The sequence below is a fragment of the Aulonocara sp. 'chitande type north' Nkhata Bay genome, linkage group LG7 (assembly GCF_057382095.1).
Source record: "Aulonocara sp. 'chitande type north' Nkhata Bay isolate Kocher_YH1m ecotype deep benthic linkage group LG7, A_spYH_male_GT1.1, whole genome shotgun sequence".
Taxonomy (NCBI): domain Eukaryota; kingdom Metazoa; phylum Chordata; class Actinopteri; order Cichliformes; family Cichlidae; genus Aulonocara; species Aulonocara sp. 'chitande type north' Nkhata Bay.
In genome coordinates, this window is record NC_141350.1 from 46494955 (window position 1) to 46520831 (window position 25877).

General features: G+C 41.9%; 3 protein-coding genes across 10 annotated transcripts; 1 reads left to right on the plus strand and 2 right to left on the minus strand.

The window, feature by feature from the left end:
- Positions 1-2297: 2297 nt before the first annotated feature.
- Positions 2298-17213, minus strand: LOC147325992 (uncharacterized). 7 transcript variants are annotated; one of them, XM_086300804.1, is made up of 18 exons: positions 16838-17212; positions 14947-15022; positions 14692-14750; positions 12535-13180; positions 12109-12181; positions 11670-11985; positions 9151-10080; positions 7928-8008; positions 7715-7827; positions 7557-7615; positions 7388-7477; positions 7253-7296; positions 7005-7171; positions 5271-5341; positions 5008-5153; positions 4766-4910; positions 3255-3392; positions 2298-3182 (listed from the first exon to the last, which is right to left on the minus strand). In XM_086300804.1, exons 4-18 carry the CDS (start codon positions 13027-13029, stop codon positions 2895-2897), a joined length of 3156 nt encoding a protein of 1051 aa, XP_086156930.1. In that variant the 5' UTR covers positions 13030-13180; positions 14692-14750; positions 14947-15022; positions 16838-17212; the 3' UTR covers positions 2298-2894. The 7 variants fall into 7 exon arrangements, with proteins under 7 accessions (XP_086156930.1, XP_086156925.1, XP_086156932.1 ...); XM_086300799.1 differs by having other exon boundaries at positions 11670-12000; XM_086300806.1 differs by having other exon boundaries at positions 11670-12000; positions 12535-12782; positions 16838-17210.
- Positions 16310-21887, plus strand: LOC147325993 (uncharacterized). 2 transcript variants are annotated; one of them, XM_086300807.1, is made up of 2 exons: positions 16310-17202; positions 18387-21886. In XM_086300807.1, exons 1-2 carry the CDS (start codon positions 17004-17006, stop codon positions 19976-19978), a joined length of 1791 nt encoding a protein of 596 aa, XP_086156933.1. In that variant the 5' UTR covers positions 16310-17003; the 3' UTR covers positions 19979-21886. The 2 variants fall into 2 exon arrangements, with proteins under 2 accessions (XP_086156933.1, XP_086156934.1); XM_086300808.1 differs by lacking the exon at positions 16310-17202 and adding an exon at positions 17214-18297 and having other exon boundaries at positions 18387-21887.
- Positions 21888-23569: 1682 nt separating this feature from the next.
- On the minus strand, positions 23570-25072 carry hcar2 (hydroxycarboxylic acid receptor 2-). The gene is made up of 2 exons (XM_086302563.1): positions 24995-25072; positions 23570-24504 (listed from the first exon to the last, which is right to left on the minus strand). Exon 2 carries the CDS (start codon positions 24452-24454, stop codon positions 23570-23572), a length of 885 nt encoding a protein of 294 aa, XP_086158689.1. The 5' UTR covers positions 24455-24504; positions 24995-25072.
- Positions 25073-25877: the final 805 nt, after the last annotated feature.

The window sequence follows — 25877 nt, forward strand, 5'->3', positions numbered from 1 at the left end:
GGGAGCAATCATCAGAAAATGGAAGACATACAAGACCACTGATAATCTCCCTCGATCTGGGGCTCCACGCAAGATCTCATCCCGTGGGGTCAAAATGATCATGAGAACGGTGAGCAAAGATCCCAGAACCACACGGGGGGACGTGGTGAATGACCTGCAGAGAGCTGGGACCAAAGTAACAAAGGTCACCATCAGTAACACACTACAACGGCAGGGAATCAAATCCCGCAGTGCCAGACGTGTTCCGCTGCTGAAGCCAGTGCATGTCCAGGCCCGTCTGAAGTTTGCCAGAGAGCACATGGATGATACAGCAGAGGATTGGGAGAATGTCATGTGGTCAGATGAAACCAAAGTAGAACTTTTTGGTATAAACTCAACTCGTCGTGTTTGGAGGAAGAAGAATACTGAGTTGCATCCCAAGAACACCATACCTACTGTGAAGCATGGGGGTGGAAACATCATGCTATGGGGCTGTTTTTCTGCCAAGGGGACAGGACGACTGATCCGTGTTAAGGACAGAATGAATGGGGCCATGTATCGTGAGATTTTGAGCCAAAACCTCCTTCCATCAGTGAGAACTTTGAAGATGAAACGAGGCTGGGTCTTCCAACATGACAATGATCCAAAACACACCGCCCGGGCAACAAAGGAGTGGCTCCGTAAGAAGCATTTGAAAGTCCTGGAGTGGCCTAGCCAGTCTCCAGACCTCAACCCCATAGAAAATCTGTGGCGGGAGTTGAAAGTCCGTGTTGCTCGGCGACAGCCCCAAAACATCACTGCTCTCGAGAAGATCTGCATGGAGGAATGGGCCAAAATACCAGCTACTGTGTGTGCAAACCTGGTAAAGACCTATAGTAAACGTTTGACCTCTGTTATTGCCAACAAAGGTTATGTTACAAAGTATTGAGTTGTATTTTTGTTATTGACCAAATACTTATTTTCCACCCTGATTTACAAATACATTCTTTACAAATCCTACCATGTGGATTCATGGATTTTTTTTCACATTCTGTCTCTCACAGTTGAAGTGTACCTCTGGTGCAAATTACTGACCTCTGTCATCATTTTAGGTGGGGGAACTTGCACAATCGGTGGCTGACTAAATACTTTTTTGCCCCACTGTATACACTTCAGCCAAACAAGTTTACAAGAAACAAATTTATGTGGGCAGATGTGATCAAGACAACACGCTGAAGTTCAAACAGGAGACTCTGGATTAGAGTAGAATGGCCAGACTGTTCGAGCTGAGATGAAGGTAAAAGGTAAAAAATACAGAAGAGCATACCTGAACACACAACACACCAAACCTTGAAGCAGATGGGCTTCAGCTGCAGAAGAGCGGATTCCACTCCTGTCAGCTAAGAACAGGAAACTGAGGCTATTGGAAAACCAATTCCTGGTCTGATGAGTCTATATTTCTGCTGTTATATCTGGATGGTAGGGACGCAGGTTGGAGTACACAACATGAAAGCACTGACCCAGCAGCCTGAACCATGGATGGGTTCAGGCAGCTGATGGTAGCATAATGGGGAGGGGGGATAATTTCTAGGCATGCTTTGGACCACTTAGTACCAGCTGAGCATTGTTTAAACACCACAGCCTACCTGATTATTGCTGTTGACTATGCTGATCCCAGCTCAAACTCAAATGATCTCAAACTGGTTTCATAAACATGACAAGGAGCTCACTGTACTCAAATGGCCTCCACAGTCATCAGGTCTCAGTTCATAAAAGCACCTTTAGAATCTGGTGGAACGGGAGGTTCACATCCTGGATGTGCAGCTGACAAATCTGCAGCACCTGTGTGACGCTTTCATGTTACTATAGCCCAAAATCTCTGAGGAATCTGGATCCAGCAAGGTACTGACAATGTGTGCCCAATAACATGGCTGATGAGTCCATTATGACCGAGTTTTGTAGTTAAAAACAAAAATAGAGGAGCTAAGATGCAGTGTGCATTTTGTTGTCAAACTAACAGAGTACACTGGCCAGAAATCCAACCAACAAACACACACGTTTAACCGTATTAGGGGTAACTAATAAAATCAATTAAACTTTTAGTCTTTAACGGATCAAAAATACAATTATAAGATATGTAAGACGGCACAAAACAAATAAATTACAGTCCAAAAATCGATTCAGATTCATTTTGTTGTGAAAACAAGTGCCACACAAGTATCTCTGAGCTTTATGGCAGATATTCTAATATCAGTGACGGCATTTGTGTCTATAAAAACAAGGTTGTCTTGAAAATGTGCTAAAAAGTGATGATAAATAACAGGAGCTGAAACCAAAAGTGTCTCCAGAATACTGAATAATAAATGTAAGTTATATTTTATTGTGGAAAAGGAACCTTTCATTTGAACAAAACATGTAACAGAGAGAGAAAATAAACATTTCATACATATGGTATAGAAAAACAAAAGTGCAATGAGGATTCTTTAGAAAAACCACTTCACAACAGACAGGACGGCAGGGCGATATCACAGCGCAATATCCTGTGCTACAGTACCCTCTTGTGGTGCAAAGCACGGTGAAAAACATCTGTGCCATTCTGAGTACCGAAAAACAAAAATTCAAATTCAAAAATTAAAACAATACTAAATAAATTAGGTCCAGGAATTTAAGTCACTCAAAAAATTAGGTCAGGGTCTCCCCTCGGTCCTGAGGGAGTTTGAAGGTTATGGATTACCTGAGGTTTATCTTTATTGAAAAGTGCACAAGATCAATAAGTTGCTAAGGCAGTTTTTAGATGAGACTTGGGTGTTTCTTTGTTCTCTGCTCGGTGCTTCCACAAACTAAAAAAAGAGTAACGTCAGCGCACCTCCGGCGTGCATGAATCTAAACTTTCAAAGGATATAAACTGGTCGTGTGATCTGTGAGCGAAGCAGCTTTCAGACCTCTTTGTTCCATCGGGGAATGATGGGCTTGCGATACGTCCGTCTCTCAGAGATGTTTCGTCTGACTTTGACCACTGCTGCAGGCGCCACCTCCAATTCCAGAGAAGGGCTTGAGTGGGACTTTTTAAGCATGCCATCCACATCATCTTCCTCTCCCAGAGAGTCAGCGCATACAGCTTTATCAAACGAGTTCAGGTCTGGTGCGTTTAACTCGCTGTCGCCTGTCTTTTTCACGCTCTTCCACCCCTCCAGCACCCGAATGTAGGTCTCATAGCGACATATCTGTGGGACACAGGCTGATGAGTGGCTCAATTAATAATCATATATGGATATAAAATCCTGGGTCCATCTCACCTCATGCTGCAGGTACTGCAGGTGCTCCTCCATATCCCGGGCTTTGGCCTTTTTGCTGTCCAGCGTGCTTTGCTGCTGGTTTTCGAGGTCCACCTTGAAGGACTCCAGCATTTTTGCATGAGACTGAAGCTGATGCTCCTGCACAGGGAACACATGAGAGGCTTCATGTAAATAAATGTGACACAAACACTGGTGAGGAACCAACAGAAACAACAGCAGAGAAGCACTATCGGACACACTATAGCTGGACACACTATAGCTGGACACACTATGCGTCTACTGAAATACAAAATGTATAAAATGCCTCTAATGGTTTCAATATTTACAGCCACCACAGACAGTAGGGGTGTCAAACATAGGGCTGGGGGGCCAACCTGGCCCAGTGGAAAATTATAAGGAGGGCATAGACTTCTGTACTTTACTGTATTTTCATAGATTTTACAACTTGTGCTGTTGATAAAATATCAAACAAAACAAACATTTAGTGAAGTCACGAATGAATTAGTTCCTAGAACAGATTTCCTTACCCGGGTGATTGAGCATGCATCGAGACATATCTGCTAGAACCTTTTTCTGTAATTTTACACATCTATTTCTTACAATTTAAGCCCAAAGAGTCATGCTGACAGCTTTCATCCATTTACTACAGCAGCATTTTTGTAACTGCACTTCTTTTATTCTCCTATGACAATATCTGAGGGATTCAATGTGTAGTTAAACTTCTTTACACTGAAAAGGGGATTTTCACTGGTCTGCCCCACTTAAGGTCAAAGTGGGCGATGTAAAACGAGTTACACATCGCTGGTGTAAAACATGGACGTAGCTCCCAGGTTGGAAAAAATAAAACCCATGTGGACTGGCCTAAAACCTGCATTCTATCTGGAGGTCAAACTCTTTCCTGATGAGTCTAATTCTCTCTCATTTCAGCTCATAATGACAAAAAAAATTAGGTTTATTTTGTATAAATTCAAAATGGAGGATTATCTGTGGTATGTTTATTTGCTGACAACTGAGTCAGTGGATTCCCAGTCTAACCAGCTCCTCCTCGTGTTATCCGTTTTTTTGAAACAAAGATCGCAGAAAAGGCTAATCTTCAAAACAGGACTTAAGAAACAAAGAAATGATATCACTGTAGCGTTTATGTTTATGCTGGCTGTGGGAGACACCAAAATACATTAAAATGTACATTTTTCTAATATTATCGAGCGAAGGAACACTTGTTTTATGAGAAGTAAAAGACAAGGGTTATCTAAATAAACCTAATTTGCTATTTTTAACTCCATTTTGTCTCAAGATGATTGAAAACCGTAAATAAATACATTAGAACATTATTCTAGACTAAAGGAAGCACAAATAGAGCCATTAAAAACAAATTAAAATATAACAGGCCTACTCTGTCACTTCTAGTGAGCAAAAAGTTCAGTCACGTGAAGGTTAATGAAGCATGTCCACAGCAAAACACAAACACAAAGTGGTGGTTTGTCTGAGTGGACAGCTCGGTGTGTGTGTACCAGAGTCTCAGCCGACTGCGATGCGGGGAGGATCGGTCTGCGGAACTTCCTCTGGGAGCCGACGGCAGCGGGGAACGGAGGCGACGAGTGAAGAGCCGAGACTAAGTTGATGCGGCTGATCCACGAATTCATCTCCGCTTTGGACCTGACAAGAAAAACAAATGGCTGTTCTGACACCGGCCGTTGGACTCTTTGGCACAAACCCGCATATGTATGCTCGGCTTGGACGTGCTGCGACTTACGAGGCCTGAAAGAGAAAAACCCTCCAGTCGGCCGTCTGCAAACGGAAGACGTGTGGCTTCTTGGTGTAATCAGCTGCTGGTTCAGCCAGAGAGTGATGCACGCTCACCACCTCCTCTATAATGTGCTGATCCCTTCGATAATCATTCTAACACATAAGAAGGAACATAAAGAAACGCACAATCACAAAACACAGGAAATGATGCTATATTCTGTATAATAGACTCTGTTACACTATTAACAAAGCAGGAATGGAGTTACTGACCTTCTGTAAGTAAAGGACCATTCCTTTAAGCACTCCATCAAAAGTCTTCCAGCTTCTCTTTCCCCATGGTGCTACCACACAGAAGCATCCAGCATTTAGTAACAAAACTCATGCAAAGGAGACGTTAACTTCTTTAAAATTCGCCAAACCTCCTCCTGCAAAGAAATACTGGTGGCTGCCAGCGTTAGCCCTCAGCCTTCAGATGCACATATGGTATAAATCTCAAAATCATAGCTGATTTCCTTCTCAAATTATCGCATTCACAAGATTTTCAAAACATTCTGAAAATCTTGTTCAAGGTCACTGAGATTCAAAACTGTTTTTCGAGATCTTTAGTAGATGCACCTATGGTGTCAATTTCAAATCCTACATCGCCTCATTCTCAACTTCTTGCATTTATAAACTGAGGTGTCCGTGCCGACCGCCCGGCAGGGAAGGCTAAGCGTTGTTTTGAACGCTTAGCCTTTTACAGCTAAGCGTTCAAAACAATATCTGACTGCATCACTAAATCACAGTTTAGTTAAATAAACCCTCGTGGGAAGTTTATTAGTTTCACTTTGCTTTTGCTTTCAGACCTGCTTTAAGTCTTCATGGCACAGATTCAACAATTTGCTGGAAACATTCCTCAGAGATTACGCTTTACGCTGACATGACAGCATCACTCAGCTGCTGCATCAATACATCTGACCTCTGGCATCAACTGCTGCTTACTGTCTCCTTTTTTCAGCCCATTTACTGTAAACCCTAGAGGTGGTTGTGTGGGGAAAATCCCAGAAGGTCAGCAGTTTCTGAAATATGAGATGATCCCGTCTGTCACGAACAACCAACCTCATCTCATTTCATTCTAATGTTTGTTTTGAACTTCATTGTGTGATCTTATTCACATGAGTTTTTGCTATGCGACTGGATGGTTAGATCTTTGTGTTACCGAGCAGTTGAACCTGTGTACTCAATAAAGTGGCCAGTGACTGTAAAATCTCGTTACACCACTGTACCATCTGCTTCATTCTCAGTTTGAGGTGTTACAGGTAAGAGTTCTGCCTCACGAGGTTAAGCGGTAACTTTGAGGCACAGACTGGAACGATAAAACGTCAAACGATTTACAAAATATTCTTGATAATTCAAAATAACTGTACTCATGCGCACATCTATACATTTATTTCCATTTTTTTAAGAGCGTTATATGTTTGAAGCAAGTAAAGAGTAAAGTTTAGGGGATTATTTTTAGTTTATTTTCAAATTAATTTAAGATTTTGTTGGTTTCCAGAGCAGATTTAGTCTTTTCAGTTTCACTTTTATTGTTTAAAATCTACAGTTTCAAATTCAAATTCAAAGTTTCAGACCAGATGGGATAAAACATACCTTATTTATCTGTTCTAAAACATGGAAAACATCCTGAGGAAGGAATACTTTGTTAGGAAGTCCCTAACTCACAGATATTTCATGACTAGTTGTGGAAGTGGAATTATTGCAAAGTGGAAGCATTTAGGCATCACAGCAACTTAGCCACAAAGTGGAAGACCACGTGAAGTCACAGTGTGCTGAGGCGCTTTGTGAGCAAAAGTCAGCAACGCTCTGCTGACATAATAACTGCAGAGCTCCAAATCTCCTCTGGTGCACAGAAACAGTGCACTGGGAGCTTCGTGGCATGAGCAGCTTCTGTAGTTGTAATGTGTAGATGGTGTATCTAAAGCTGCAGCGTGAATCTCAGATGTGTATCTGTGTCGCACTCACTGCGTTTGCCATCGATGTCAGCGTGTAGCTTTCTCTGGAGAAACCCGTTTTTGACGACGGCAGCCTTTTTGTCATGAGGAATGTCCAGGAAGGGGTTAACCTTTGAGCGCAGCCGTGGATTGTCGCCCGGATCTTCATTCACCACGTTCTTCAGCTCATCCTCATCACTTTGACATAAAATGGAAGAATATGCGAGTGAGATCACGCATTAAAATCGAGGAGGACTAACGCACAATCGCTTTACTTACACAGCCCATTCCAGCGGCTCGTTCTTTATGGAGTTGTAAAGACTCTGCAAAGAGAGAAAAAGCTTCATCAATCAGGACTGAACTTTTCTCAAGGAGCTCTCCAAAGGAAAAACTGAAAATCTAGGAAAGTATTACTTTCAAGAGATCCTTGTTGAAGTTCACTCCATCATTCATTCCATCCAGGTTTGACACAAACTTAGAAGACGACATGGATTTTCCTACATGCTGTCAACACACACAACACATGTTTGATTACAGCACAAAGTTTACAATGATTGCTCTAAATGCCACAAATGTCTGCTACCTGTCCATGCAAGTCAGTGTTGAGAAGCATCAGGGCACATGTCAGAGCCAACACAGCCCCTGAGGACATTAAAAAAACAGAAAAGTGATGTTGACGCAAGAATCTGTTAAATGTAAGTTCCTATCTCTGTATCTCGCAGCACGACACAACAGGCTCACCCGAGGAGGAAAAGGAGTCAGGGTTGCACTGATGGAAGCGGCAGGAGAAATGCTGCAGCACGCGCTCTCTCTCCTGCGTCTCTCCTATCAGCACCACCACTTTGAGAAAAGACCTAAGAAAGAAAGAAAATGACTAGGAGACGCTCTCTGAACCTCTCCGTTTTAAAAGGAGATGTCGGTGGAGGCAATCCAAGCTTCTGTTTGTTTTATTACCTCAGGGAGTGATCCAGAGTTTGGCCGGTGAAGTCAAAGAATTTCAGGTATTCCTCTCCGACAGCGCGGCTGAAGTCGTTACTAAATAAAAACAATTGATAAATAAATAAAAGAGAGAAGAAGAAAAAATAAACTACGTCAGCACTGTCACCGCTTTATTTATCTGCCACATTCATCTGTAATTTTATTTCATGGGGAAGGATGTGGTGTTACGAAAAAATACTGACTTCTTCAATACAACGGCAAAGCATTAACACACTCAAACCTCCTTACCCAACCCCACTCCGCAACAGCTTCAGTGACTCAATGTTATGAGGCTTTTTCAATTTGAGGGAAGAGTGAGTTTTAATTCAGGCGGGCCTTTTAGGTCTTAAGGTTTCATATGTTTGGGGTGGCTGCAACTGAGGAGGTAGAGGAGGTCATCTGCTACTCAGAGGGTTGGTGTGCGATCCCTGGCTGCTCTTGCCTGCTCTCAGCACCTAACCCTAAGGTGCTGAGAGTAAATCAGCACCTTCGAAACAACGCAAAGTTGTCTCTTTTGGGCAAATTATGATGATTTAAGATCATAAATGAAATAATTTAAAATATACAATATATAGCAGTGGCCCACCGCCTTTGGCAGAAAACTAGATGATTAGTAACATTTTTTAACTTTTTTTTTTCATTTATATATACATCTGAAAAAATGTGAAACCCATATGCTGACTTAAAAAAAGCATATAATATGTGCGTCATAGCCTACTTCTGTCACCTGGCAGTGGTGAGAGGTGGTAGCTAGCATAGACACAAACATATGTCCTAGTATTTAGTCCAAAATTCAGAATTTTCTTTTACATTTTTAAAAGTATTCTGCACAAAAACAGATAGGACTCAATGTAGATTAAAATTATGAGATATTTACTACACGTATGCACGCTTAAATTATAATATAATCATAATAATAATGGATGCTTTTGCATTTAAAAAGGTGTGAAGATTTGTCGAAGTCTCCACTTCTGGATTTCTTTAGCGTTTGAACATGGATTTAAGTAACCTGGTTATAGTTAATTTAAAGCGTTTCACAAGTTGGAAACTGTAAATGTGTCACAAAAATAAAATTTAACATAGATATAATCTGTTGTGTTTGAGCACACATTTGCAAACATACGGATCTTGGAGCTCTTCTGTGGAGCCACCACCAAAAGACTAAAATGATTCAAATCTATTAAAATATATACTCTTACTCTTTGTCTAAGTGCTTCACCACATCTCCACGTTGAATCTCGTCCAACTTGAACAGCTTTTCAGCGAGGATGCGGGCCTTCTCTCTGTCCACCTCGCCTCCATTCATAAGAGGCACCGCTGTCTCCAGGGACGTGGGCTGCTTTCCGTTTGCCACTACTGTTTCTAAATCTCCATCCTCAGTCCCCCTAACATCTTCTGTTAGATCTGAAGTCTCACCCTGTTTTTCCTCCTCATTTAACTCCTGAGTTTCGGTTGTATTTACTGGTTCCTTATCGTCTTCTGAAGGCGCTGTCTCTTCTTGCTGCCCTGCCTTTCCAGGGTCTTCAGCTTCAACACAAACAGCCTGCTCCAACTGAGGAGACTCCTCTGGCTGCTCTGCATCGTCAGGTTGGATTACCTGGTCTGTCAGTTCCATCTCTGGTGACTCTTCCAGATGCTGGGGTGGTTCTAAGTGGTCAGCGTCTTCCTCGGTTTCATGTGACCCCTCTACTGGTATCTGCTCTGGGTTTTCAGTCACCTCGAGATGCTCGGGCTCTCTGTCCTGCACCTCAAGCTGCAGTGAAGCGTCTGTGTCCTGCAAAGCTGTTTGAACACAGTCTTGTTGCTCTAAACAATTTAAATCCTCCAGTTTTTCAACCAGCTCTTGTTTGTTTTCTATCCTCTCTGCATTTTCTAAAACCTGTAACGCTGCTCCCTCGTCATTGTCCACAGCTTCTGGCTGTTCAGGCTCCACGTTCTGTTCGACATCTTCACACATTTCTGTCCGACTGGTGAGATCTTCATGTAACTGGTTCAGTATCTCTTGGTCCTCTTCAGCGCTGAACTGCAGGCTTTCCTCCAAAAGCTCTGGGGGTGGCAGATCCACTAGCGTATCTGCCTCTGTCGACACTCCAGTGTCATCAGTTGGAAGGGGCTCTGGATGTACCTCCCTAAAAAGTGCACGAAATATGCAGTGCAGTTATTGCAAAAATACTATACAGTAAAAAAACAAAACTTGCATGACACAATGGAAGGATACGCAGTTAGCGAGGGCCAGAGATGTCAATCAACCTCTTCTGCATGATATTTACTGACTTGTTTCTCTGTGTGGCTTCTGTCAACACCACTACTTTAAATAAAGCTGCTCTTAGCGATCATGCTCGCAACTTGTTTGGTGTTAGATGACAAAATAATTTAAATGCAACATAGAAACATCAAAATGCAGCTGAGAAACTGTGTATTAGTAACCATTAAGTGTTATATCACAAAAACCCAGATGAGGAGTAGGAGGTCTTCGGTCAAAGAAGTATATTTAGCTAACAGCACGTAGGCGTTAAAGACATACCATTACATACCAACCACAATCTTCGGGTCTTTTGGAGTTGTGATAGCACTATTTGATAGGTGTCAGTGCCATCATTGTTCTATTTTTACAGTTTAACTACCTACTATTCTAATAATCATCACCTAAAATTCAACAGTGGTGGCATTTATTATTAAAAGCAGTATTGAGCTATTATTAGAAATTACCAGGAAATATATCAAAATATATCGCCACCACACTCAGTTGCACAGAAATCGTTATGTTGCATAGGAGCTGTTATGTTGCTATGCAACTCCCTCCTCATAATATCTAGATTAACATTTCTTTAAAAAATTATGCAAACTCGTTTCCTTAGAAAATCTGCATACAGTTTAGACTACATGGTTAAATTAGGAGAAATTGTTTCTTGAGAATGGACAGCAGTCAGAATAACTTAAATTTTCTGAGTGAGCAATGTAGAATTGGGACTGGGAGGAGACCCAAACCCAGCCTCATGGGGTCAAAAGCTAGCGTGGATCCTTCTTTGTCGACCCCCTTTGAGGAAGACAGGAGTAGCTGAGAGTATGATTGTGGCAGATTTTGTTACCTGAATTTAAATAAAATGCAGAATTGACTATCAAAAGGTCAGTAAGAATTTGATACTTTGGTCAGAAAGCAGAAATTTTTGTATGGGTGTGAAAACATCCTCCTCTCGGGAGACGAGACAACATTTGCTAGTACTTTCAAGATGTTCTGGCAAAATTAAGTCTCTGGTTCTTTCAGTATGGACCTAATACCCAGTCACACTCTTGTTAAGAAAAATAATGTGATAATTATATTTGAGCTGACATTCTGCAAACATATTTTTCATTTTCATTTTTCATTAAATGCTGAACAAATCTCCTTTAAATTTACTGACATGTTGTGAACAATGTCAAGTTCTCAATCTTGTAGACTTAAAGATTTTTCTTGGTTTTATTTAGTTACTGTAATAAGTCGACCTCACCCAGAAAGCTTTTTTTGAAAAATCATTGCTGACTTGGTGTCAGAAATGATTAAACGATGTTCTGTCATGCAATCGGTGTTAAACATACCGAGTTCTTTTTGGTTTCAGAATCAAGCGACGGTATAGAATATCAACAGCGTTTTACAGATGATTTATTCACACTTTTCACTCAGTGGGTTTAATGTTAGCACATGTTTCCTGTTCCTCTTTTTCAAGCTCATGATACTCACACATTCATCAGACAAATTACACTTTCTTCACTGCAGGATGCGTTTGCCTCACTCTGCCCTTCTTCTACCTCGCCCCACTGCTCGTTCTCTTCCTCGGTTTTGTCACCATTTGCTGAAGTTCGCTTTTCCTCCGACTCTCCTGACTCCTCCTGCCCAGTCAGCAGAACACAGGAGTCTTTCTGTTCCTCTTCTAGCTTTAAATCTACAAAGCTGTCCACATATTCATCCGAGCTTCCAGTTCCCAGAGCAGTATCGATTAGTTCCTCAGTTTCAGCGGGATGTGATGTCACTGAGCGACCCTCCTCTTCTTCCGATTCTGCTCTCAATGGGACTAGAAGCGTGTGAATACGACTGCATGCAGTTAACTTATAGAAAATATTACTGAAAGGCAAGCCATCAAGGCCATGAATGTTTAACAACAACTCTGAGTGATACATACCGTTATTACTCTCTACCAGCTCGTCTTCTTTCCACCGTGTCTCCAGCTCTTGCACATCTGCAGCATCACATGGCTGAAAATTGCAAGACGAGCCACTGAACATTAGTTGCGAGAGAAAAACTTGTGATTGCCCGTGGGTTTGCGAGCAGGAAGATACATGCTGAGGCTCATCTGACTAACATTACATCCACCCTGATCCACCTAACTCTGCTCAACCTGCCACAGCAACCCAAAGACAGAGATGCTGAGTTATGCTCAGTAAAGAAAGGGTTAACGATACAGGAAACTGTAGGTAAATGTGTGAACATTCACTCAGGAAAAAGAAAATCCTAAACAACCTAACAACCTCACACACACCTTCTTTATATCCATCTATCTTTATTTATTTATCTATCTAAAAATAAATAAATAAATAAAAAACCTTACCTCAGTGTCACTTCCTGTCCACTCAGGTTCTGAATTCAGAGGTTGTGGATCGAGGCCAGCTTCTTCCTCCCTGCTCTCCGCTTTGAAAAGCTCAGCGCTGACATCCTCTTGAGACTCGTGAAGTGATGGGGAAGTGCTGCCTTCATTCGTCACAGCGCTGACATCCTCAAAGTCCAGCTCATTGGCTGAGCTGCTGTCAGTCATGAGCAGAGGCTGCTCTGCAGCGGGATCGGGCATGTCCCATTGAACTGTAGCAAAGGAAAGTGGGGGGCTGGTACAGTTGACATGACACACTGGCCACATCATTTGGCCCCACTGTTCCGCCTCCTCAGAGGCATCACAGCCCTTCTTAGGGCTGAGATTGGCCTGATCCGACAATGCTGCTGCCTCCTCTTCCCAATTGATGGACTGATGATCTATACAGTTACTCGATTCTTGCTGAAGCACTGAATCTGTAGCAACTGTCTGAGAGGTGCACAAGCTGTCCTCCTCCATAAGCGCCTCTCAGTAGTTATCAGTGTATTTGTGGGTTGTGGTGAGAGGTGTAAAATCTGCAGATGTATGGCTACAAAATGTCCTCGTTGGCCAAATGACAGACAGGAACTTTTTAAGGTGAGCCCCCTTCCGGGTGCTGCCTTTCACAGATCTGTAACAATTTAAAAAAAAGGAAAAAAATACAAAAGATCAAACTACTACCACGTTTTAAAGCTCTTTGAATCTCGCATTAAAAAGAAAATGGAGAAACACCCCCGGGGGGAGATGATTAGCTGACAGACAAAAAAGCCATTCATAAAACGCTGCTATATTTAGTTGTAAAGAAACTGCCGCCATTCAAATACAGATTATCATTATAGTTAAACTGCACTCACCACTTGTATGGCAACATAATCCAGTTTTGTCTGTAATTTTATTTTTATCCCATCATGTTCATTTGGCAAGGATCTCAAACTCTTGGTGTGTGTTTGCAGTTATGCAGTGCAACAAGCTTTAAGTAAAATGTCACAGAAGCACGCTTGTACTTCCTGACCACAGAAAATCAGCCAAGCAAGAGAGAGTCAGAGGTGTACATGGTGAGGATAGAGAATCGAGGCCTAGGGAGGGGCTGAGGGGTTGCTTCTGGTGAGCAGTTTAACTGTCTGCATTCTGCGTTTATCGTTTTATCGCCAAATCGCACTGCGAACCTGGCTTGTGGATGCTTTAATTACAATGCTTGTTATCGACACAAACAAAAGAGTGTCATGGATGTCTCTCCTGTCAACACAGAGGCCAAAATACCACCTGCCTTTGCACTTTGGGAGGAAATAATAATCAGTATTATTCAACTACTTTAATGTCACCTTCATCTATGCCACTCTCTCTCTGGAAAATGCCTTTTTATTGAAAAGTTTCTGTCTATCTTCATTATTTTATTCACGTCAGATAACCAACATCCGGGATAGACCACATTTCCTGTGTGGGTGCTCACTTCTCAGTTCCTGTTAGCGTGCAGCAAGTGCTACATTATGGGAGGCAACAAAGAGAGAAAACTCTAAATGAGTCAGATTGTGTTTGAAAACAAAATGCTTAAATTGTTGCTTTTCTTTTTCTTTTAATTTCTCCAGACGGTAATAAAAATGCACGGTATAAAAATTAAAAAGTAACGGGCAGCCCTCACACATTGAACATCGATGGCGCTGTCCTGATTTCAATCTCTCCTTGATAGACTTTTGTTTCATACAGCAACAGTTTTGCACCAGATTATATGCGGTAGCATTGTTGATGATAAAAACTTTACCAGTGAAAGCCAGACGGCTGTGAAGCTTTGCGGAAACATTCCTCAGACACAATAAAAGAGAGAACAAGAATAAAACTTGGTGACTTCAGCCAAAACATTTAGACATATTCTGACTGAGCTGAGTGTGGTCACGAGAAGTTGCTTAGATTGCATGGGAATATACTCACCAAAATTACATGCTAGGGGGATGGTTAACACAAATTAAAGGAGAAGTATAAATGGTAACGGAAAAAAAGATACTAGAGGGAAAAAAGGGAACACAGGCACATCGAATGAAGTAAAAGTTTTGAAATGGCTTAATAATAATAATAGTATTCAGAGAAATAAAAGTAAAACCAATCTCATTATAGGAGGAATATTTTCAAATGTGAAGCGTGACTTACCCCCTCTGGGTTCTTTAAAGCGACATCATATGATCAGCCAGCTTGTGAGTTCTTAAGTCCTGTGGAGAGAAAAGCAAACCACTGTGTTATACCGGCTTTATATCGCTGTGCACTCACAGAAACAGCCACTCAACACGCAGACACAGAGAAGCCTGCAAGTAAGCCTCAGAGCTGTGTATAGCAAACAAGTCTCATATCCACCTAGCAGCCTTTAAGTGTAGGTTACAAGCCCAAGTCTGGACCATCTTCCCTTACCTTCTTCATCATGCTTCCTGTCCATATTAACTAGACCAAACTCGTGGTTACGTCTCCCTGCGTCGTTTTTTTCACTCTGAACAGCAAGTAAAGGGAGGGAAAGGAGGAAAAGATCTGCTGAATGGCAGCAACAAGGAGGAAGGAAAGGTTCATTGTGATTGGCAGATGACTCAGGAACTAAAAGGACACCTGAGAGGCCTGGCCCCCGCCCCACTGGCCTAAAGGCATGCATGCAAACACACACACATACACACACAACCACAGAGACACCAGTGAGGTAAGGGGAGTGGCCCGACTTCATTCTTTCAGATGCCACTAGGAACAATGTGGAAAAACCAGAAGGTATCCAGACTCATTAGCAGTTACTCTTTCTGCTGGTGCCAACTGTGAGCAGAAAAGCCTGTTTGACACATACAAGACATTTTTTAAGACATTCCTCTCTCACACATCAATTCATCCTATATTTAGCATCAAATCACTCAGAGAGTTGTGCGTATGCCTTTTATATCACTGGTGTAAAATGCAAAGAAATATCTTACAAAAAAAAAAAAAAAACTTGGGGTGAGGAACCACGTAAATTGGCCTCTCTGTATCTCACTAGTTGTAAAACCAGCAAAAAACTGCGTGTGACAAAGCGAGAATAACCGTTGAGACAGGTGTTGTTTGTGTATAATTTCTAGAGTTAATGGCCTACAAATGATAGCACCATATCCAATCATACACCTGTTTAACTAAAACTAGCACAAGCACAAGTATCTATTATAAACATAGAGCAACAATAATCAATGTAATGTCAATGTAACCTAGCTATAGACCTTTTCAAGGTATCAATAGAGAAATCATTCAACTTTGTCTGTTTTACGACCTTATAGCACTTTTATTATACTTAAATTGCATTTATTGGTTTTCTATGTCTATAATGTTTCTTGTTCAGTAGAGCTACACTTCACTGTTACTGTTTTCCTGGTAGGTTGGCTGGATACTGACTTGCAAATGTAATGTTTCCTTTAGCAGTTGTCTACTCAGCACTTTCACAGAAGCCAGTCCAACAAGTACCAAGCAAGAGGATAGCCTGTATTTGGGTGTATACAAATTCTGTGTTTATGAATGAAAAGTGTAAATGTTTAGCTATACTATCTAATTGTTATTATTGGCACCTTGCTGCAGTACCATGAAGGAGCTGTCTGTGACTGCACAGGCCTGCACTTTGACATATGTGTTACATTTGTGAAAATTGCCCATGTCAGTCATGAAAAATGCTCATAAAATAAAATGTTTCTTTACGTTAGTCTGTTTCCTGTATACATACGAAAAAATGGGAGGTGAGCAACTATCTATGGTAGTTTCATTCAATTTAATTTGCAACTAAAGATGAAGAATTTTATTGAAAGCCCTACAAATATATACATAAAAATGTCCGGTGATAGCTATATTAACATGTCAATTTTTATCTCTAAATGTCTCTAAATGGCATTAATATTATTAGCATTAGCACTCTGTTAGCTTCGTTAGCAGTTAGCGAACACATTAACTGCAGTAACTCATAGCAAGAGTTTGCTAACGAATAACTGATGTTTTACTGAAGCTTTTATTCCCTGTTACCATTTTTATACCGTTAAGTTGGTTTATATATTTAACATATAAATATGAATCCCAGGAACTGCTTTGTTACCTATACTCTAGAAATTTATTAGCATTATTAGCATCAGGATGGCCTTTGGTATCAAAATATTAGTATTACCTAACATTTTAGGTGAACATCCTTGCCGCTGGGGTAATGCGGATTATTACTGCTCCTACAAGTACGTTTGTTGCTGTTAAAGAAACTTTAACACTATTGTACAAACACAAACAGTCAATTGCCCTCCACACCAGCAGGGGCGCTACAAACCTGGGAGTCGTCTTACAAGCAGAATCGTCCTCTCCTCGCTGTCTCTGCTTTGTTTGTTCCGCACACGGCAGCAGGGTCGCACACACCCACTTTTACCCAGAGACTTTCAACCTTGCGCAAACACACATCTGGTGAAGTGTGTGCAGCTGTGTCCGCTCAGGCTACAATGGCCAAGACCGTGGATCTAAAAACGTTCCTAGAGTCTTCACTGAATGAGATTTTTAAAGCCACGGTGAGCGACATCCTGGACTCAGTCGACCGGACACTGTCCGAGTACCAGGGCACAATACAAAGGATCGAGTCTGAAAACGAGGGCCTGAAGCGGCTGCTTTTTGCACAGACAAGCACAGAGTCTGCACCTGGAGGTATGGTGACCTGCTGTCGCTCATGACATGTTAGTTAAAGCATGCCCTGGACCATCATCAGATAGACTTATGTACAAGGGAACCACGTGACACTATACCCATGAACATTTACATGCAAATAATGGAGCTGTGCATGTTTTACAGCTACAACTTCAGCTGATTACTTTACTTCTTTGACTGGAAGCTCAGGTTTAGTTTGGAGACAAAGTTAGACAAGTGAGGTTGAGATGGTTTGATGAGGGATAGTGGATATACTGGACAAAGGATGATGAAGAGCTGGGGCTACCAGGCAGGAGGAAAAGAGGAAGACCTCAAAGGAGAATCGTAGATGTAGTGAAGGAGGACATGGCAGAGGGTTGGTGTGACAGAGGAGAATGCTAGGGACAGAGAGGAAGCAGATGTTCAACTGTGGTGACACCTACAGGGAGCAGCCGGAAGAAGAAAATAAAATATGAGAAGAAAACTGAATCCTCTATCAATTATGAATATTAAACGTAACTTATTTCAACTGTTTGTTGCCAAAAGAATGACTGAATAATTGGCAAAACTGTCCAATTATTTATCAGTAAAGAACACAGCAATTAGTTTCAGTGCCAAAATGTTTATGAGGTAAAAAGCAGATTTTGTGCTAAGAGGTTTAGGCCTTCCCCCAAATAAAATGACCATAATTATAAAACAAACAAACAAACAAACAATAGTTTAAGCAGTTGGATTTATATATTTGTGCATAAAATAGATTTTTGATGCGCAAATTCACCGCACAATGCATTTATAGCCAACGCTGTAAAGGACAATTATGTCTACTGTAATATGTAGTAGTAATACTGTGTATAGTATGGATGCTAATTAGTATAGAACCAGCAAAAAATACAGTACAATGGAAACGTCTTGAGCAACCTATCATTTATTTATATTTTTTGCCAGAAAAAATTGAAAGTAGATGCAGGGATTTATTGAAACATGTGCAAACATAGCAAGAAAGTACTGTTGCCTCACAGCAAGGTCCTGAGTTCAAATCGACCATCTGGCCGGGGCTTTTCAGTGTGCAGTTTGATGTTCTCCCACAGTCCAGAGACATGCAGTCAGTGGGGTTAGGTCAGTTCTACTTACTAATGTATACTATTCATACATTTAGCTGTGTTAAAAGCTGCTGCTTTGCTCATTATTTTGCTTGAAATTCACAGATCTACATGAAGAAGAGGCCACTGAAAACTTCTCAGCTGCAGAATGGGGGAGTCATCCCAATGGTATGTTCAAGGTGTCCATATGCAGCAGTGACAAGAAGAGCGTCAAGAGGAAGAGCAAAGAAAAGATGAGGGGGGAGTTGCCACCTTCAACCCTTTTTCTGCAGACTAACCACACAGTACAGCATCTGTGTGTGAACTCAACAGGTATGGAAACTGGGATATCCATAAAGTCAGATATGGATGAAAGCCAGGCTATTGATCTCTCTCAGGCGTCAGTGCTTCTGAATATGACAATGAAGCCAATAAAAAATGAGAGCACAGAGGTCAGGTGTGACAGTCGTGATGAATACGCACATCAGCAGCCATCCCCGGGGCCCAGGCATGAGTACGGTGGTGATGAAGGCGATGTTAAAGTCACCATTGTTTCAGATCAATACATGCAGGACGGTCAGTTCATAAAGACTGAGGAAGAGGAGCAGAATGGGGGCAGTTTCCACCAGCATGAACTGAAGTATGTGTCAAAAAATTACCCAGAAGCAGAGGGGGATTCAGCGGTGGGGACGAGGCATGTGTCTGAGCCAGAAGCAGTGACCCCTAAAGGAGACGGTTTACCTGCTGTTCCTGTAGAGGAGTTTTTAGAAGTTTGTGACAACTTTTTGCGTTGTCCCACCTGTCCCAAAACGTTTAGTCGAGCGACCTCGCTCAACATTCACATCAAGACCCACAGCGGCGAGAAGGCTCACAGCTGCAGCTACTGCGGAAAATGCTTCAGCCGGGCCGACCTCCTCAAAGCCCACAAGCGCACTCACACGGGAGAAAGACCCTACAGCTGCAATCTGTGCAGTAAAACCTACGCTCACCCCAGCCAGCTCCGGATACACAAACGCAGCCACACCGGAGAGAAGCCGTATTGTTGTTCGCATTGCGGGAAACGCTTCAACGAACACAACCAGCTGAAAGTCCACCTGCGGACCCACACCGGGGAGAGGCCATACGGCTGCCAGGAGTGTGGCAAAACATTCAGCAACGCGGGAAACCTGCGCATCCATGAGCGGATCCACACCGGTGAGAAGCCGTATTGCTGCGCCCAGTGTGGTAAGAGGTTCAATGGCCTGGGTGACCTGAAAACACATTACAGGATCCACACTGGAGAGAGGCCGTACAGCTGCGAGCTGTGCAAGAAGACCTTCAGCCAGGCGGGCCACCTCACCATCCACATGCGGATGCACACGGGGGAAAGACCGTACAGCTGCAACGAGTGCGGCAAGAAGTTTACAGTGGCCAGCAGCCTTAAATTGCACCAGAGGACTCACACGGGCGAGAAGGAGTACAGCTGCTCATACTGTAGCAAGAACTTTAGCAGGTCCGGTCACCTGAAGAGACATGAGCTAGTCCACACCAAGGAGAAGATCTTCCTCTGTAGTCAGTGTGGGAAGACCTACACTGACCAGTCCTCCCTGAAGAAGCACCTGAAGATGCACGTAACAAAAGAGCAGGAGGCTCAGAGTGAAGGAGACACGTGTCGGGCTGAAAGGAACTCGGACCGACCCGCAGCCTCAGAGATGCTTTCAGACACTCTTAGAAATTAAAACTGTAGGAGGTGAGTCATTTAAAAACTGACAATGAGTGCTGTATGTGACTGTAGTCAATGCGATAATGGTACACTTACAAGCTTTTTTAGGGCTTTTTAAGCACATCTAGCTGCCTACTTCTGCAGACGGAGTTTGAGTGTACTACATGTAAATGAGGTGCATGAGCTGTCACCTTTTATATCTCAGCTTAGGGGGAATTCCAGTGAAAGGATGTGAGACAAGACGCTGAGTAAGTGGCGGATTTCTAACTTGATCAGAAAGCAGAAAAAAAACTTGCATTTACATAAGCAACAGAGCCAGTTGTGACTTCAGGTGCCAAAGTCGTCTAGAGCCACTAAGCACAAACTCCTAATGTAAATGCTGTACTGCTAGTGTCTCATAAATTCTCCATCTATTGAAAAAACAAAATCCAGTTCAGGGTTGCAAGGGCACTGGTCACGACTCCATCACTTGGCTTATCATAATTAAAAAACTTAAAATGTAATAGAAAATAAAAGCCAAACTATCCGGCCTGCAGATTTGAACACACCGCCCTCTCTAGGATCATATATGTTGACCATATATGAATGCTTATAAAACAATAATATTGTTACATTGTCATAATATGGTTGTAATAAAGGAAAAAATGTGCATATAATAATCTTATAGTATTTCTTACTGGTGCTTGTCACATAAATATAAAGATTTTAGATGGTCTTTAAAAACTACAAACATTCTTAGTGTCGTTGCACTGAGGGATCTTCCAGGATTGTTGATCCAGTTTTCCAGAGAGTTGATTGGTCAGTGGAGTTTGATCTGAAAGATTATTCCCTCTGGAGTTACCGTAGTGATAAACCCCCAGTGATATACCCCCGTTAACCACGTGTTTCAGCATGAACCCCGTTAATGCTAAAACACAGGGTTAATCCTGAAGTTACCTTGATAAGCCCAAATCCTGCTTCATTGTATGAACCTCTAAAGCCTCATCTGCAGAAAAAAAATCTATCATTTAATTCTGGCATGTAAACAACAGACTGAAGGTTTCTTCACAGTACTGCAGTACTGTGAGCTGTGGTTAAAAGCTCTAAAAAGCCTGTAAGTGGAACTGAAGTTAACATTAATTTGTGCAACTACTGATACTGGTGTGTGTGTGTGTGTGTGTGTGTGTGTGTGTGTGTGTGTGTGTGTGTGTGTGTGTGTGTGTGTGTGTGTGTGTGTGTGTGTGTTTCAGTGCAATACACTGTTGTCCAGTCTGTGCTGTATTAATGTATTGTCAATGGAAGAAAATCTGTTTCCTTTGTAGCCCTGTCTGTCATAACACACTGTTTTTTTTAATGTACCTCTATGTTACCATTATGGTGACTTGTTTTTAAAAATGCTTTACTTTGAAAGACAAATTATTGACTTTGTTTAAGACACTAAGTCGTTGCTACAAGATTAACTTCAACAGTGGCTCTGTCTAAAATTTTTAATTTAACCAGAATAACACTATAATTATGTCACTCACAGGCACATTCACTTAATAATAAGCAGCGTGGTCAAATTAGATTAATTTAATGCTGTATATAGCTTTAACTATAGAGTTAGCACATGATCCTTTGACCTGAGAGGAATGTATCTGTGTAATAACGTCACTAAAAGAATGTTTCTATAAATATTGTAACTGTTTTGTAAGTCATGCTGATCTTAGAGGATTAGCTTAGGCTTGCTAACAGTTACATTACGGCTGGGTAAAAGCCCATCTTCATGATTGTTGTGGTACCTGCTTGTTGTATATCAGTTTATATGAACAGATTTGTCCGCCTGTGTGCTACTTAAAGCCTGTTTGTGTGATCTGTGTCTAAATTAAAGAGATGCATTAACGAAAACAGATTTTCATGTTTTATTGAGCTTTTATACGTTTAAAAAAAAGCACAAAAAACACAGAAACATTCAAACGCATTCAGTGCACGATGAAAATAAAACACACCACAGTGTGGTATTCAGATTGTGGTAAGGTGAACTGATTTTACTTTCACTGAAGTGTCTCATGCATTGATAGGTATGTAACAGTGCTAGAATCCAGGTGTGCAATGCTTGCAGAAACATAAAGACTGGGCTGTAAGCGCAGCTAGAGTGATTTCTACTAAACAAATGTGAGAAAATTGGAGCTTCATTTTTGGATTTTAATACATTTAGAAAAAAAACCCGCCTAAGAGTTACTGAGTGTAGGTTTTACTGATAATTTAAAAAAAAAAGTTTATTTTAAAATCATAAAATAAGGAGCCTTGAATAATTAGATAATAGCTTCTGTGCAAAATGGTTACACATTCCCTGTCTTCTAGGTTCAAGTCCTTTCAGCCATTGTGGTGGCAGATTTCTTTTCTCGTGTATTAATCACATATTTAATCATATCACATTAGTTACAGTAATATCACTTTCTCACTTTACTATAGTAAGAGCACTCCATTGTAATGGGAGACGTTAAACAGATAGTGGGACTCCTTCTGCTTATCAGGGATCAAGCAGAAAACAAGGTCATAATTGGCTCTGTGAGGGAGGAGGTATAGCCCCCCCCCCTGTGAGAGGGCCAACATGTAAGAGTTTGTGGAATGTTCTTTGTCTGTGTCTCTGTATATAAGATGTTAGGGCGGTGGCCACAATTCAGATGGACCTAGTGTTTCACTGGGATGCTCTCTCCACATTGCAGTGCGTTTACTAAACCCACTTCAAATCAAGCTCACTGGGTGTGTTGCAGGTTATTGTTAGATTTTCCACAACACCATCAAATGTTCCACTGCTGCTACCAGTATCAAGTATTTGTGTGAATTTAAAGGGAAGATCATGGCACCGTGAATTTTAAGGGAGGCTGCATGTGAAAATTTATCATCTTTATGAAAGGGATTTATGACTTGTTGCCTCAGACTGCAGGTATCTGAGGTTTGAATATGTAAAATATTGCCAAAAGGAAGCGGCGACATCATCTCACCAACGTGTACTCATATCTGTCCACCATTGTTTTTGCCTGTTTTCCAAACATGATATTTTATCGCTGGTGTTCCTCGTTGCCTTAAATGCAATTAGTCTCTGTTGTCTGCGCTCATGTGCATTAGATTCCTTGTAGTTTGCGACTCAAACTGAGGACATGGCTACACGCGAGGACGAAAAGGGCATGCATGTTTATTTAATCAGATATATAAAGAAATAGGTGTGCATGGTTTTCTTTTAAAAAATTGAATTAAAGAAAATGTTACAGTGGCAGAGTGAAATCACATAAAGTGTCACAGCACACCTACTGACAGCACCCACTGTAACTGCTGTTTGAGGGTGTCACTAACTAACCTCTAAGATACTCATTCCTTTATTAATTATCCTATGAAATCTAGTAAAATAACAATGATTTTTATAACTTCCCACAGCCCTTAAAGATGTATTATTTCAGAGCTATCTGTAGGTCTGACCTTTCTTGTTAATTAAACCAAGAACTTCAAAATTCTGGGGTCTTGTAGGGCGCTTAGATCTATTTACCTCATTGGTAAATGTTTCATTAATCATAATTTTCAACATGCAATCAAGTAGGAGCAGTACATTTGTTCGAATACATCCAACATACATGTAGCCCCGCTGGATTTAAGTGTTGCTCCTCTGGCTGCAGGTGATGCTCCATGGCAGCCCCTCCTTGGACAGATACAGCACAGGCTGAATGGTGCTGCTGAAGTCCATCAAGCCGAAGGCGATGTAGTGAATATAGCAGCGAAACACATCGGGGGAAAAGTACTCTTTGAACGGGAAGAGTGCGACAGGTGGGAAGTAGTTGAACACTATGATGGCCAGGATAATGAGGACCATCTTGAAGGCTTTCTTCTTCACGGGATGCATGGCATCTCCGCCAGGCCGCGACTGCCTCAGCACCCAGAGGATCGCTACGTTGCAGTACACCATGAAGGCGAACGCTCCGAGGATCATCACCGTGAAAACCTTGTCGAAGTTAACGATGTTTCCTGCGCATTTGGCAGCTGCGTAGACCAGAATGATCAGCCAGACCACAATGGCCAGGACTGCCCTGTGCAGACGGTCTTTGAGCTTAGTGAAGATGATGGGGTAGACCACGGCCATGTAGCGGTCCAGGCAGATGCAAGAAAGGAAGAGGGGCGAGGAGTCTTTGATGCCGTAGAAGAAGCGCAGGACGTACCAGGTGCTGGTAGTCGTGGTGAGGAAGACGAGGTTTACGAGCTCCAGGGGAGGGATGAGACAGAAGAGGACGTCCAGAACTGCCAGATGAAGGATGAAGATGTCAGAGGTGGAAGAGTCGCGTTTGTTCTTGTGGATGAGCCACAGCACCGTGACGTTGGCTGGGATGCCTAGGAACATGTTAGTGAACTGCAGGCTCAGATACCAGATAAGTACGGCAGGCATGTTTCTGCAGGACTCATACACTGTCTTCTCAACCGCAGTGGAGTTGAGCGGTCTGTGAGAGATGAAGAGCAGAGACGAATTGTTGTAGAAAACCTCCATGACCTCTCAACTAGATCAGAAAGGGAAGTATTGAGAAGATGTGCAAAGATCTGTAAGATAAGAGGCCAGCAAGGCCCGTTAGAATCAAGAGTCAAGCAGGAACACAGTATTGAAGTGTTTCAGGGTGATGGTTGGTAGAGGCGAGTTGACATAGAGCTGTTGCTATCCTACTGCTGCTTTAACATTTTACTTTACTGTGTCTCTTTAAGCTTAAGTTATGTGTGGCTAATTTTGTTGCTATATTGGGAGTTATACTGTCACAATACATGCGTTTGCATTTACAGCAGCACGGCACCTATTTTTGTATTTTTGACACTTGAGCCAGAGATAAATGAACGCGTGAAGAATAACCTCTTCAATACCCAAGTGAACATCCTGATGCTGCAAGTAAAACTGAAGTCTTATTTAATTTTTTTTTTTACTAATAACAGCTGGCTAATGTTAGAAATATCATAAACAGAATGAGTTACAGCTGATTAATTCAGTAATGATACACCTCTCACCCTTTATTCATATTGTTATGAACAGAAATCGTCTTACCTTTCAGCCTCTTTTGCCTTTAACTGTTCAAGTATGACACCCTCAATAGCCTCGCAACCTCATATACAAAGTTTTTACACCCCCCCACAGAGCTGTGACGAGACTGTGCATAATATTATCAAACGTTCAATAAACAGCTGCTGGAATTGTGTGTGTGGGTTTGTGCATGTTTCCATGCACCACACCATTTCTATTTGTGGCATGTAAATGTGCAGCCTAAGCTGAACAGAGCTCCATTTCATGTAGAACAAAAGTGCTCATAAAGGTTGCAGCGCTAGCCAATGAAGAAAACATGGCCACCAAGACTTATGAGCTAACACAGGATGCAGACACTTAAGCAAAACTGTTTCTACTGTAATCTAGCGATCAGGAGTTACCGGGTGCTCACCTGATTAATGTCTTCCTGAAGCGGCTGGTGCCCAAAATCTCCACGAATCATTCATGTGTCTCCTGTTTACCTCTAAATGATTAAGAAACATATGAAGGAACATGAGCCAACACTTCGGGGATCATCCAATCACAGCGTGGAGATGAGGGCGTGGAGGCTGAGGCTTTCCCTCTGGATGCCACGATGTCTTTTTGGGCCCGCGTGCACCACCTTTAAAATTAACACTGACAAAACTAACGCAAGTAATTTCTCAAATGGGTGAAAGGTAGTTGAAGCGGTTTGAAATAAACAGCTAAAGGGAAAAAAAAAACAGGTTAAAACAAAGATTAAGGGAGGAGCAGATGTTGCGGCAAGTCGTCATCCATTCACAGCGATTGGCAATGATGCAACAAACTAATGGTGCCTGACGGAAAATCGGCAGTAAACAACTGATGCAACAGTCCAGAAAAATCACTTCTGATTGGTGTAACATGTGTAACAGGTTACATGAGACTG

What these genes read in the sequence shown, in the direction of transcription:
- LOC147325992 (XM_086300801.1), bottom strand. Translation starts at nt 13,029, where the DNA reads ATGGAGGAGGACAGCTTGTGCACCTCTCAGACAGTTGCTACAGATTCA. An exon ending in CGCAGTCGGCTGAGACTCTG is followed by an intron (nt 3,393 to 4,765) that starts GTACACACACAC and finishes TTCCCTGTGCAG; the next exon opens with GAGCATCAGCTTCAGTCTCA. An exon ending in TGCAGTACCTGCAGCATGAG is followed by an intron (nt 3,183 to 3,254) that starts GTGAGATGGACC and finishes TGTGTCCCACAG; the next exon opens with ATATGTCGCTATGAGACCTA.
- LOC147325993 (XM_086300807.1), top strand. Translation starts at nt 17,004, where the DNA reads ATGGCCAAGACCGTGGATCTAAAAACGTTCCTAGAGTCTTCACTGAAT. An exon ending in CACAGAGTCTGCACCTGGAG is followed by an intron (nt 17,203 to 18,386) that starts GTATGGTGACCT and finishes TGAAATTCACAG; the next exon opens with ATCTACATGAAGAAGAGGCC.
- hcar2 (XM_086302563.1), bottom strand. Translation starts at nt 24,454, where the DNA reads ATGGAGGTTTTCTACAACAATTCGTCTCTGCTCTTCATCTCTCACAGA.